The sequence below is a fragment of the Cetorhinus maximus genome, chromosome 1 (assembly GCF_964194155.1).
Source record: "Cetorhinus maximus chromosome 1, sCetMax3.hap1.1, whole genome shotgun sequence".
In the NCBI taxonomy this organism is placed as follows: domain Eukaryota; kingdom Metazoa; phylum Chordata; class Chondrichthyes; order Lamniformes; family Cetorhinidae; genus Cetorhinus; species Cetorhinus maximus.
In genome coordinates, this window is record NC_135879.1 from 165,148,258 (window position 1) to 165,162,390 (window position 14,133).

The 14,133-nt window shown below is 45.1% G+C and overlaps 1 protein-coding gene across 6 annotated transcripts in view; it reads left to right on the forward strand.

Moving 5' to 3' along the window:
* Nucleotides 1–6,508, forward strand: part of pde4d (phosphodiesterase 4D, cAMP-specific) — a 1,053,459-nt gene extending 1,046,951 nt beyond the window's left edge. For all 6 annotated transcript variants that reach the window (XM_078549378.1, XM_078549337.1, XM_078549370.1 and 3 more), the window contains 2 exons: nt 2,501–2,683; nt 3,999–6,508. In XM_078549378.1, coding sequence (XP_078405504.1) covers nt 2,501–2,683; nt 3,999–4,421 — 606 coding nt within the window. In that variant the 3' untranslated portion in view covers nt 4,422–6,508. The remainder of the gene's footprint in view (nt 1–2,500; nt 2,684–3,998) is intronic.
* Nucleotides 6,509–14,133: the final 7,625 nt, after the last annotated feature.

The following is a 14,133-nucleotide window of genomic DNA, read 5'->3' on the forward strand; positions in this document are numbered from 1 at the left end:
CCACCAATGGTGAGCCACATCTGCCACCGCCGCACCTCATGGAAGGCAACCATAGCCAGTTACCGTGAAAGTGACCACGGCACTCAATTTTTACACCTGTGACTCCTTCCAGGGCTCTATAGGTGACCTGTGTGAGATCTCATAAGCCTCCATGCATAAGTGTATCCAGGAGGTCACGGATGGCATCTCCACGAAGGCACAGAACTTGCATTTTGCCCGGGATCAGGAAAGCCAGGGAGCGGGAGCATTGGGATTTGCGCAGATCTCAGGTTTTCCACAGGTGCAGGGTGCCATCAACTGCTCTCATGTGGCGCTTAGATCTCTGTGGCAACAAACAGTTAACTAGGTCAACCGCAAGGGCTTCCACTTGCTGAATGTTCAGCTACTGTGCAACCATCGCAAATGCATCCTACAGGCCTGTGCATGAGTCCTAAGGAGTGTCCATGACTCCTACATCCTTAGCAGGTCTCAGATCCCGGGTTCAGAGAGGCTGCAGGGTTGAATCCTCGGGGACAAGAGCTGCTCACAGAGGACATAGCTGATAATGCCCGTTCAGTAGCCTCAGACTGCAGCGACCCAGCCTTTGGTGGAGCATACTACAGGTATTTTGAAAAGGTGGTCCTGGTGCCTCAACAGATCAGGTGGAGCACTTCAATATAGTTTACCAAGAGTATTGCGCATCATCATCACTTGTTGCGCACTCCACAACCTGGCGCTGCAACAGGGGGAGGACCTGGCTCAGGAGGAGATGGAAGAGGTGCACGTCTCCGATGAAGAGGGTTTCCAAGAAGATGATGATGATGAGTCACTTGAAGGTGAGGATGCCAGCGATGAGGCCATTGCACTGGTCAGATGAGAAAGGCATGCTCGGGGGACCCCCTTAGCAAGATTCGTGGAGGATGATGAGGAGATGCAGTGAGGACAGTCCTGACATCCTCACCTTGTGTCTGTGAATGTTTGACTCCTGTGTGGCTGATGGCAGCGCACATACCCTCAGTGCTCAGGTCCATGTCATAGAGATGCAGCGGAGGCCCTAATAGTCACTAGATTCCAGGAGGATGATGATGACATGCAGCGAGGACACTCCATAGATCTTCACATTGCCACTGTGAACGTCTGACTCCTGCCTGGCTGAGGGCAGCTCGCTTGCACTTTGTGACCAGGGTCATATCATGGAGACGCAGCCGTGAAACTTTAAATGCATCTGATCCTTTGTCAGCCTTCTGCACCTGAGCCCTTCAGGAGCACACCATCAGTGGTCACTGATGCTGAAGAGAAGGGGTCCAGCCGCACCTCAAAGGTGCTGAGAGCACACAGAGAGAGAATGAGGGAACTCTGTGATGCCTGCCCACAACATTCTGGCAGCAATGACAAGCACCATCGAGGTGTAGGCATCATTAATATGTCCAGGGAGTGTGAAGCTGGACCATCACTTTGGTCTGAAGGTTACACACTGCACAAGGAAGAGGTCCTGGACTGAGACACTTGCCTTTATCTAGTGCAGGAACCAAGTTCCAAGGCACCAGTCTGCAACTCCTCCCTTTTGTTGTGTGCCTGCTTGTCCTGCATGAATAAAGATGGAAAAAGTGCAAGCTGGACACCTGCCAGGCCGGATGAGAAGAATGCATGGCATATTTGGGTGGTGAGTGGTGCCATGGACAGGATGAGAACAGGATCTGCAGGGCAGGTGAAGGTGTGTGTGAGAGAGTGAGTGGTGATGTCCCTTGAACTAACAGTGAGTGAGATCCCTGTGGATGTGTGATGGGTTTATGAGTGTGTGAGTTGAGAGTGATGAGAAGAGTGACTTACACTGGCGGAATGGAGGAGATCATTCATCCCCTTGAGGCACTGAGTGGCTGCCGTCTTTTGCAAGGCATTGGCACTGACCACCACTGCCACTGCCCCCCATGCTTGATTGGTGACCTTGCTTGCTGGTCTTCGCCCAGAGCAGGGGTAGAGGACTTCACGGCAGGCCCCCACTGTACCTAGTAGGCACCTGAGGGAGGCATCACTAAATTTGGGGGCAGCATGGTTTCCCCCCTTTGGCAGCCATGACTTTATAGCAGCTTCTGATCCCTTAGAGAGTGCTAGCTCTGTGCAGGGGTCCCCTTTAAATTTGGCATCTGGATTACTGAAGGCCTGAGGTGACAGCGGGGCAGGCAAATCAGAGGCTGCCCCACCAGTGACCAGGAGTGTTTCCTGTGAATGCATAATTAATGAGGTGGAATATGCTGGGAATGGGAACGATATGGTGCAAAAACCTACCATTGCAGCTGGCGGATAAAACAACTTTTTTCACGCCCACTACTGCACTTCGTGCAAATTTGCGACAATACCGCACTAAGTGTTTTATTTACATATTGTAATTGTTATAACTGAACATTTATGAACATTGTAGATTTACCTTTGGATGCACTACTGACCAATATTGATCAACTATGTTTACCTACAATTCTGTTTTGAAAGTGAGTTGAAAACTATATTTTATTTAATACTCTAGGTTCTGCAAAACATGGTGCACTGTGCAGACTTAAGCAATCCCACAAAACCTCTGCAGCTGTACCGACAATGGACAGATAGAATCATGGAAGAGTTCTTTCGCCAAGGAGACCGAGAAAGGGAAAGGGGAATGGAAATAAGTCCCATGTGTGATGAGCACAATGCCTCTGTTGAAAAATCACAAGTAGGTGCACCTGGTAATCTCCAAAATTATCTTAAACTCTGAATACCAAATAGCAATGTAAATGGTTGAATAATTTAGTTCAAATCTAACTGCTTATCCAAAATGTTTTTACTTCTATGTAAGATCTTCTGAAGAAAATAATATGCCTTCATAACTTAGAATCATAGAATGACACAGTACAGGAGTCCATTCAACTCATTGGCCAGGATTTTCCAGCCCCATTGCGGGCTGGACCCCAGCCAGAAATCCATTTACTTGCGGCGGGACCGGACTATCCCGATGGCAGGCAGTTGTGGAAAATCCCACCCATTGTTCTGTGCCAACTCTTTGGGAGAGCTATCCAACTTGTCCTAGTTCCCCTGCTCTTACCCTATAGCCCTGCAAATTTTTTCCACTCAAGTATTTATTGAATTTCCATCTGAAAACTACTATTGAATCTGCTTCTGCTACTCATTAGGCAGCACATCCCAGATTCTGACAACTCATTAGGTGGTCTTTGATGGAGGCGATGAGCGTCTTTCTCATTGGCTGGGGAGCCTACGAGGGCCCACATCGCTTCTTTTCGGCAAGACCTGCCTTATTAAGTGCCTATCAGGCACTTTTGACAGTGGTGGGCCTTCCCCAGATCAAGCACCCCAGGGGCAGGGGGGTGGTGGTGGTGGTGGAGCCCCACCCATGAGAAGTGCCAGCCACTTAGAGGCTGGCAGCTCTTCATTGATCAGCGGCGTCACCAGTAAGGCAGTGATTGTTGCTGGTGCTACACCCAGGCAAGGCCTAGGATCGCCATGTACCCAGGAATAGGTGAGTGATGGTGGGAGGGGCGTCATGGGGTGTGGATCTCAGGGGAAGCAGGTCGACAGCATGGGCCAGGTGGGTAGCTCACAGTGGGCTGTCCCTTGCTGCTGCTGTGTCCATCGATAAGGTACCTCTCTTGGTTTTCAGTAATTTCCTCTTGTCTTCATCTCCCTGTTTTCTTCCCTGATTCTCCTACTGTCTTTAACTTTCCCACTCTTGAAGCCTAAAATCAACATCAGTATCATCAGTTAGTATTAAAACATGATGAAACAATCTACAGCTCTGATCTAACAAACAATTGCTGCATGTGGCAATTTGTTTCTGCATATACTGGTGCTGTCACATTTCATTCTTGAATCTTTGCACAACTTGTACCTTGGGGCAAAATTATTCAGGAGCTAGAATATTTTGCTAAATGTGAAGATCACAGGAGAAGGTTACTGTTGATGGAGAAACATCATGTGGTGCAAACCATTCACAGTTGTGACTGCAAGGCTAACTATCATTTACTTTCTAACAGGTGGGTTTCATCGATTACATTGTTCATCCTTTGTGGGAGACATGGGCTGACCTAGTCCATCCTGATGCACAGGACATGTTAGATACACTGGAGGATAATAGAGAATGGTATCAGAGCACAATTCCACAGAGCCCTTCACCTGTCCCTGATGCTGATGGGGAGGGACGGCCAGGACAAGTGGACAAGTTCCAATTTGAGTTAACACTAGAGGAAGATGGTGAATCAGATACCGAAAAAGACAGTGGCGGTAGCCAGGGTGATGATGACAACAGCTGTAGTGACTCCAAGACGCTTTGTACCCAGGACTCTGAATCAACAGAAATTCCACTGGATGAGCAAGTTGATGAAGAAGAGGGTCCAACAGATACCTCTAGGGAGCAGGAGGCAGAGGAGGATGAAGAAGAGAAAGTTGTAGGTACATAACAATGTTGATGGAAAAGGTATCTTGGAAGCAGTTTCCAAGCACATGTGTAGCTACAGCCAAGGCCAAGTTTCACCCTCATCTACTAGTACTTTGTATATGACAAAGCCTAGAATCATCTAGATGACTCTGTACTCAGGAATAACATGTCAGAATTTCAGCTCCACTCCATCATTAAAACATGGGAAATCAATTTCAAAACTGGTTGACCAATACCACCATCAGATTTATGAATCTGAAATAGGAATGGATTACTTTTGGTGGGACAAAAATATTAAACCAAATGTGGGTTTTGTTTTCACAAAGCTGTAGAGGTTTGAGCTTTTTTCATTTACAGATGAGAATAAAGTATGGAAATCCATTCATGAGACTAAGCCAAGGACACTGGTTTCAGCTAATGTTTTAGCAATGAAGTTTGAAATACACAGTATTGTATGAGACTGGAATCAGTGAAGATCTGTCACCGGTAGGAAGAGCGATCGTTTATGGAAATCATGAGATGTTTTATAATTTCAAGTCTTCCTTGAAACCTGACTGTAAAACTGTACAGCTACAAGCTGTACTGACCTCTTTTTGTATCATATGTAATACAGAGAACTTTTTTAGATTTTACTTTTATTAATACAGATTTATGGACGTGTTATATTTAAAACTACATTGAAGTTTCATTTGTTATTAGATATTACAAGTAACTTGCAAGTTCTCTGTACAGTTCTGTAATGCTGAGTACAAGTAGTTCTCTACCATCTTACACCTTGTCATTTTATCACTTTGATACCATTTCAGGCAGTTATTCCTTGGGGGTAAAACACAAATACCACACAGCCTAGACGCTACATGTTTCTCGCTTTTCCTTTACTTTTACGATCATGTTAAAAGGCATTGGATTCAAAGTAAACACTTTATTCATATGCTGTGCAGACAGTTATCGGAAACACCTTGAAAGCAGATAATCAACCTTGATAGGCCGTCTCAGGAGTTGGGGATAAAATGCACTGAATTTCAGAACACTCACATTTTCTTGCCAAAATGTGCTCTTGAGCTGTGCACTGCTTGTAAAAACAATACATAAAATGTTACATTGCATTAAATGGCTTTAAAATTCCAGTAAAGTATTTCCATATTGTGCAAAGCTGTGTAGACAACTGTATAGCAGTGTGCAGAGTCTCCAAATTAGTACACTTTAGCTTGCAAGTTACTGTACCAAATAAAGCTTTCTCTGCCTCCTCCTGCTCCCCTTCTCCCCCAACATGGATATCATGGTGAGTGTATGTAGATGGAACAAAATGTAAAACTTGAATAGGTCTGGCTGTTAAAGAGCACCTATTGAATGAGGTTATTTTACTGCATTATTTAATTTTGTTGCCATATCTTTTTTTTTCCTCACCAGATGACCTTACTTGTAATCCAGTCTTGTTTGTCTCTGTTTACAACCATGTATTTATTGAACTGTACATACTGTAATGTTTATTGTAAATTATTGATTCTTATTATAACATAATTCCTAATGGGTGGTGTTACTGTATTGGAAACTCCTGGTGAAAGACTGAACATACTTAATCTTGTAAATTTGTCTTCTGTAATATGTCACCTATAGCTTGGCTGAGGAGAAATTTGAGGAAGTCGACACTCGATGTGAAACGGTTGCAGGTCTTTGGCCCCGGGGCTGTGCCTTAACTTTCTCCAATAATTTACTGTCTGCTGCATTTTAAAGCGCACTAGCTGAGTGACAGTTCGATGAAAGGGGAAATTCTTTCCTAAAAGAAAACAGACCCTCCTTTTTTGACACGTAAACTGTAGATTTCAGCAGCCCTGGCCCAAAGGAATTGGACATTTTTTTGTTTATTGAATTAAATAGTAATAAAGGGATTATACAGACAAAATGTTATCTACAGAGACTCCTGAACAATTTATTTTGTTTTGAATATGTCTTTAGAGCACCAAGTTGTCTAGGGGTTGCAAAAGAAGAATCTTTCAATGTTTTCCTAGTCTCTTACAGTCTATGGTATAGTACTGTATATCATGCTGAGAAACCTTCATAAAATGTTTTTATATGCAATGAAAAAAATAAAAGCATGAATTGATTCTACTTAAAACAATACTAGTTTGCTTATTAATACATATAATGCAGATTTACGGTGAAATAGTTCTAAAGAGGTAAAAATATAGACAATAACAAATCACCGCTACAGCAGAAAACCAATTTCACCCCCATCGCATTTTGTAGCCAAGTCAACGTAAAATGCCAAAGATTCCGAGTACCTATCAGATTTTGCGATTTAATTATACAACTTATATTGAGATCAAAACATTACTGAATATTCAATACTCTTATAGTGAGGATCCCAAAGAAAAGTTTTTCTTCCTGTTCATCCTCTTTTTAAATTAATGTCCTTACCTGCTATAAATTTCCTGCAACACTGTCCATAATTCCTGACTGGAATTTAGGATGTGACCTCCCAACCCTGATCTCCCTGACAGCACAGTTGAAATGTGCAAAGTCGTGAAGACAAAACTATATCATACTCAAAGCACAGTGTATGTATTAAGATACCAACCTGTTAAGCAAAGACCCACAAAGGATTTCAGAGTTGTCACGAGGCTATATATCCCCTTTTCAACTGACTGGAAGTTTTGCAGTTTGACCATAGACAGAGCAATCTGCTTAAAAATGGAAAGCCACATTCCAAGGTGAAGGTGAGAAACAAACAAATCACTCTCAGGGGAGTGTGAAGGGAGAGACAGTTCCTATAATCCAGACATCCATCAAAACATGTAACTGTCTGAGGAAGAAACATTAAAAATGCAAAGTGCTGGATATTGAAACAATGGCTGCTGCAGACAGACCCAACCAAAACCTCTTGGAAATACACAATGGGTGAAGTATACCATCCACTAGACAGAGATTGCAAGTGACACATGTAGTGTCAAGAAAGTCTTCAGCAGAGGAAACAGGCTGAGGGCTGCTTCCTCTCCCTCTTTCCCTTTTGGATAAACGTGTCACCTGGTTTGAGAAACCAACTCTACCAGAAACCTACCAGCGAACTAAGATCTTATAATAATTGCAACATGTTCTACAACTGACCACATCCAAAAAAACAGCTAACCTAAATTAGCCACAGCATTTAAAATCTATGTACAAGGACAATCAAAGGACACTTAACTGTATTTTTCTTTGCCTTTGCTTTAAGTGGACTCTAATTCCCTTATTTCTGATACTTGTATGTGTGTGGGCCTGAATGATTGCATGAAAGCTGACTGCTTGACGTCACTTTTTATAATTTTTCTCAGATTTAGTGGTGAATCTTTGACTCAGGAAAACCTTGTTTGATTGGCTCCTTATTGCTCATAGCTTAAATAGTTAAACATTTTCTGATTTGAAAAAGGCGTATCTTTGTGAAAAAGAAACTTAAATCTTTGTTGTGACTAAGCAAGGAGGTTGAATAGAGGGGAACCAGTTCACCCCTACTCACCTGGTCATAACAGAGTTTACACTGAAATTATGAACTTATAAGAAATCTTCTTAAATACAGTTGAAAATATAACACATTATTGCCAGATAGACTGCAACTATTCAAAAATGTGGCCCACCACCACATTATCAAAGGCAATCAGGGATGGACAACAAATGCCAGCCTTGCCACCAATGCCCACATCCCATGAAAGAATAAAAAGAAACATGACAGTCTGTTAAACATGGAAAAGCAAAAAGACTGACAATGCAAAAAAAACACGCAATTAAAATGTAGGCCTGAATAAAGACTTATGGCCAAGACATTTCCTTCAATGTGACTGAAAACATTTAATTCTAGGGTTGTGTAGCTTAGTGATTATGTTAAGGGACTACTAATTCAGAGGCCTAGACTAATGGGCAGGATTTTACATTCGTTGGGCAGGCGCGCACACAACCCGATCGGGCGTAAAATATTGCGTGATGACATTGGACAAGCGTCCCAACATTATCGCGCACTCACGTGATATTTCAGTCGGTGGGAGCCCGTGAGAGTCGGCAGCGCGCTCGCCGACAATTAAGAGGGCTATTAAGCCCATTAGTCAATTAATTAAGTAGTGTTTTTCTCTGCCCGTCCAACCTTACAGTTGGCGGGTGGGGGAATTGGCGAGGCGACCTTTGGATTTTTTAGGAGACCTCATCCACGGGCGGGATGAGGCTTCCAACAGTAATTTTTAAAAAGTAAAGATTTTTAAACATCATTTTTAATATATCTCTGTTCATGTAACTGAGTCACATGTGGCGATGTTTCCCTTATTTTTAAAATATTTAAGATTGTAAAACTCTTCAGCTCCCTGAGGCAGCTCTATGCCTTCAGGGAGCTATCAGTGTGCACTCCCCCATACACGTGCAGACTTTAGGGCTCGCACTCTTCCCATCCCCACCCTGACAGCGCTGAGGTTCTCAGCGCACTTTCACGCTGGCTGGCTGTTAATTAGCCAGCGAGCGTGAAATCGTGGTCAGGGCCCGATCACGAGTGGCGTTCTGTTTCACGGCTGCTCCCGGGCCTGCCTGCTGCGCCCGCCTGACGAAGGGAAAATCCTGCCCAATAATCCAGAGAATGAGAATTCAGATACCGCCATGACAGTTAATGAATCTGAATTCAGGTTTAAAAAAAACTAGTGCCAATAAAAGTGACCAAGAATTTTCTGACTGCTGTAAAAACTCAACTGGTTCATTAATGTCCCTTGGGGAAGGATATCTGCCACCCTTACCTGGTTTGGCCTATATATGATTCCAGTCTCATGCTAGCATGATTGACTCTGTGCTGCTGTCTATAGTGACCAAACAAGCCATTTAATTGTTTCCAACTACTGGAAAGAAAAAAAATGAAAACTGCTGCAAACTAAGCATTGAATTAGGACATGATAGAGGCACATCCTTCCCAGCAAAGTTATCCCCACAAACACCCTGGGACTTTTATGAAAATTGGAAGCACTGTCCCGCAGACTAGTTAAGCAACAGCCTGATATAGACAGATTCTCACAGATATATTGACTGGCTGACCTCCAAGACTCTCCCATCACTATGCCTTTGTGCTGTTCCACTGGCAGGAGAATTGGAGGCACAATTCCTGGAGGGTGAAAAGGCCCCAATAGGCTCAACATTTGGTGGGATTTTATCTTAACAAACCCAGTGGGAAGCCAATAATGGATGGGGAATTTGTTTGTTCTGCCAATGGGCTTCGCTGCAGCAATTCAGTCGTGGCAGCAGCATCCTGCTTCCTGATTTCCCAGCTAATCGAGAATGGGCAGAATTGTATGAGGAGTCTGCCAAAGGAAGGATTTCTGGTTAAAGGAACCTTGGCAGAGGCCAAATTGGCTGAATTATACAATACCCATAGCAGTGATAACAGGAATGGAAAATAGACCTGGGAAAGCTGCCCCCTTTTACTCAGAGGTCCTGCCATGGGGTCTGAGGGACTGAGTGAGGTGAGCTGTCCCAAGGATGGGAGGAAGAGGCCATGTCAAACCAACTAGGCATAGATGGAAGTGCCAAGGAAATACGCAGCCTGAGTGTGATCTCTCCAACTTGGATACAGTGCACCAAGGGGATGCAAGGAGTTCAGGAGGGTGAGAAAGGTAAGTGCCATGAACTCCTATTGTTTCATGACATAGCTTGTGGACTCATCCTGCAGCAGGTGGTGAGGGAACCACCAGTGATGCCAGGCACTTGTAAAGTGCGGTTATAGAGTTCTGTCATTGTTGCACGTAAGTTTTCAAGGGGTTGGAATCAGGAATGTTTAAACACCTGAGCTGAACCAATATTTAAATTAATTTATCCCAAGAAATGTGTGTGAAACCCCCACTGCTGGTGATAAGTATAATTTACAGCGGAACAACAGCGCATCAAAGTTGTATCTGATGCCCAGGAAATTCAAAGCTAAACTTTCAGAAAGTATGGGTTGAATCTTACAGTCCCCAGGGGTGGGATGGTAGAAATTGGGGGGGCATAAAATTGGGCACGACGGCAGAGGTGCCATGTCAGTTATCTACCCGTTCCTGCCTGCCCTGCATGAATTTTACCTCCACTGGAGGAGGCGCCATGCACCTACATAAGACCCTCCTCCCGCTGATGGGATTTTTTCTTTTGGTGAGGGAGGCTGCTGAGTATCAGCTGGTGGCTAAGCCAGAAAGAGTGCCTCCTGCTTGGGTACCCTGTGCCCATTGGCAGCCTACCCCACCAAAGGTATCTCCCCCCACCCCGTCCCCACATTTCCCCTCCCCCCCTGCCAGGTCAACCCCAGCCCTCTCGCCAGGGCCTCTGCCTGGTCCCAGAAAGACCCCGGACTCACCTTACCCCGAATTCCTAGTTCCTCTTCTTCAAGGTACTCACTGTAGTCACAGCGGTGGCCACCACTCCAGCTGGCACTGCTGGCACTAGAGAACTGCCAGTCATTTAATTGGGGTGGGAATCTGGGCTCCAGCCACTTAAAGACTAGACGGCTGTTAAATGGCTTCAGAGTGAGTTGGCCAGGGGTAGGCAGGCTCTCCCTGACTTTTACGCCAGTTGGCAGAGATCCCACCCCTGTCGCCCTCCACTCCTGCATTAAATTCAGCCTGATAATGGCTTCGCTCTTAGGAGTTCATCATTTCAGACAACTACTCTGTGCTCTCTGATATACAATCGCTGAGCTGTAATGTTGCCATGTAACATTTATTGACGTCAGTGCAGAGGCAGGCTGGTTGGTGCATACAAAAGCTGAAAGGAGATAATGCATCTTCCCCCATTCCAGCTGCTCTTCACTGGAGCAGAAAAGCATGGTCGTCTCAAGTGTGATTTCTGAAGTGAAGCATAAAGCTCCAAGAAACATTGAAGAATTCCCACAGAGCTGGACAGGTTGTTCCTGAACCACAAGACCAACAAAATACAGCAAAGGATGCAAAAGCCGGTTACTGTAGGAGAATGTTATCCAGCAATTTAAGGAAATAAAATCCTTTGTGTTCAAAGACGGAATTAAGGGGGAAGTTTAACTCCACCAACACATCACAAACTTGGCAAAGCAGGAGCTAAATTCTAAGTGCTTCATGTGTTGCTCTTTTATTACCTTGAAGCCATTTTAATACATCTTGTTCAGGTAATTTAAGCTCCCAAATGACTCAGGCAGGAGTCTTGTGAATACATGGAGGGTGCTATAACATCCAAGTTATAGTATTGGCCAACTGAGTGGAGTGTCCATTACAGGCACTTCATTCAGTAAAGACTGGCAGGCAAGAAGCAGAGGCCTTTACAGTTAAGTGTAGATATTATTATTATGGGCCAGGAAAAGCAGGAGTGCTACTCTGGATCCCACAAATAAAACCTGTGCCGCTCCCACCCAAGGCTCCTCAATGTTTTCGCATCCACGAAACCCTCCCAAATTCTCTCATTCAACATTGGTGTTACTGCCATTTTTACATTGAAGGCTCTGGCCACCTAACTGTCATTCATAAATGCTCCCAGCCAATCAAAAACTATAACTTGTGGCTAGGTAACACCTTTAACATAATAAAATGTACTAGGCTCTTCACAGGAGCATTATAACACAAAATTTGACACTGACCCACATAAGGAGATATCACACTGGCTTTTTGCAACTCTGTAGGAATGGTCTGAGACTGGGAGCAGGATTGAGGCATGGGGGTGCTGGAGGGTGCCGTAAAATAATGAGGAAAGGTGAGGGTATCCATTATCTTCCTGTTTCGATGTCATTTTACCAGTGGCAGAATAGGTGGGAGACAGCCCTCTTGCCCAGAGACAATTGAGCCACTTAAGTGACAAATTAAGGGCTTTTTATAGAAACATAGGGTGGAATTATCCCAGATTTGCACTAAGTGCAGTGGCGGGTGGGTAAAACAATGTTTTACCTGCCGGCCATGATGGCAGATTTTCACGCCGTATCATCCCAAACCCACCTTGGTATTTATGCATTCCTGGGAAACATGCTGTTTAGATGGCAAGTGGGCTCTGATTTGCCTGCTACACCGTCACTCACCGCTTCATCACGCCAGGCAACACTTAAAGTAGAGCTGCACTCAGTGCTTCCAGCCCAGGGCTACAGCAAACAAGACTTGGCCCCAAAAGGCAAGAAGACTGAAGCATTTGAGCACCCCTTGTACGCGGTGAAGGCCCGCTGTGATGTCCTCTACCCCCGCTCTGGCTACAGTAGGGGCAGCTACATTACCACTCCAGTTTGGGAGGTGGTGGCAGTGGTGATCAGTGTCAATACTGCACAGAAGAGGTTGACAATCCAATGCAGATAGGGGATGAATGATCTCATCCATGCAGCCAGGTAAAGGCAACCACCTCATCACTCTAAACTCACACACTCAAGCCCATCACACATTCACTGGCATCTCACTCACTGCCAGCTCAAGGGACATCACCGCTCACTCTCTCACACACACATCCTCACATCTCCATCTGGCCTCATCTCCTCTGGAGACTGCCTCCTCAGCCCTCACCACCTTGAGACCACTTGCACAGAGCAACATGTGCCCCCAAACACACCCTGGGATACCCTCCTTCCCCAGTACAGCCCTCGTCCTGCAGCCTCTTCCCTTGCCTGAGGCCACTTCTCCCCCTTCACCAAACAAGCCCTTGCCCTACAGTCATTGCAAACCCACCCACATATGGCTGATCTGGTAGGTAAAGACCTGTCCGTGAGCCCCCCTAAAAGTGATGTGGTGCTGTCAGTGAAGCCTGTGAAGCCTGGCACTGATGACTGCAAGTGCTGACTGAAGCAAGGTAAGCAAACAAACCTTGAAATCCTGAGTGAAGTTCAGCCCACCAAGTACACGTCGCTTATGTACTGTTGTGAAACACGTCAGCGTGTTTTCCCACCGACGTGGGTGTAGGATCCAGTGGGGGGGGAACAATTCAGGTGGGCTGGCCTAATAATGATATGCAGATGTCCTACAATGAGGTTCCCGACATCCGATGGTGGAGAATGCGGACCGCCATCAGTGGGCTGAGCGGACGATTGTGAACTGGTTTCGTGCTGTTGTGAAACCGATTGTGACATATTGTCTGCCCACACCACCGAACACTCCCGACGCTGGCAGGCTTGGAAAATCCCGACTATAGGAACATAGAAACAAAGAAAATAGGAGCAGGAGTAGGTCATTCGGTCTTTCGAGCCTGCTCCGCCATTCAATATGATCTCTATCTTAACACCACACTCCCATGCTCTCCCCATACCCCTTCATGCCTTTAGAGTCCAGAAATCTATCTATTTCCTTCTTAAATATATTCAGTGACTTGGCCTCCACAGCCTTCTGTGGTAGAGAATTCCATTGGCTCACCACCCTCTGAATGAAGAAGTTTCTCCTCACCTCAGTCCTAAATGGCCTACACTGTAACCTGAGATTGTGACCTCTTGTTCTAGACCCCCCAGCCAGAAGAAACATCATCCCTGCATCCAGTCTGTCCATCTCTGTTAGAATTTTATACGTTTCAATAAGATCTCCTCTCATTCTTCTAAATTCCAGTGAATACAGACCTAGTCGGTTCAATCTCTCCTCATACGACAATCCTGCCATCCCAGGGATCAGTCTGGTGAACCTTCGCTGCACTCCCTCTATAGCAAATGTATCCTTTCTTAGGTAAGGAGACCAAAACTGCACACAATATCCCAAATGTGGTCTCACCAAGGCCCTGTACAGCTGCAGTAAGATATCCTTGCTCCTGTACTCAAATCCTCTTGCAATGAAGGCCAGCATTCC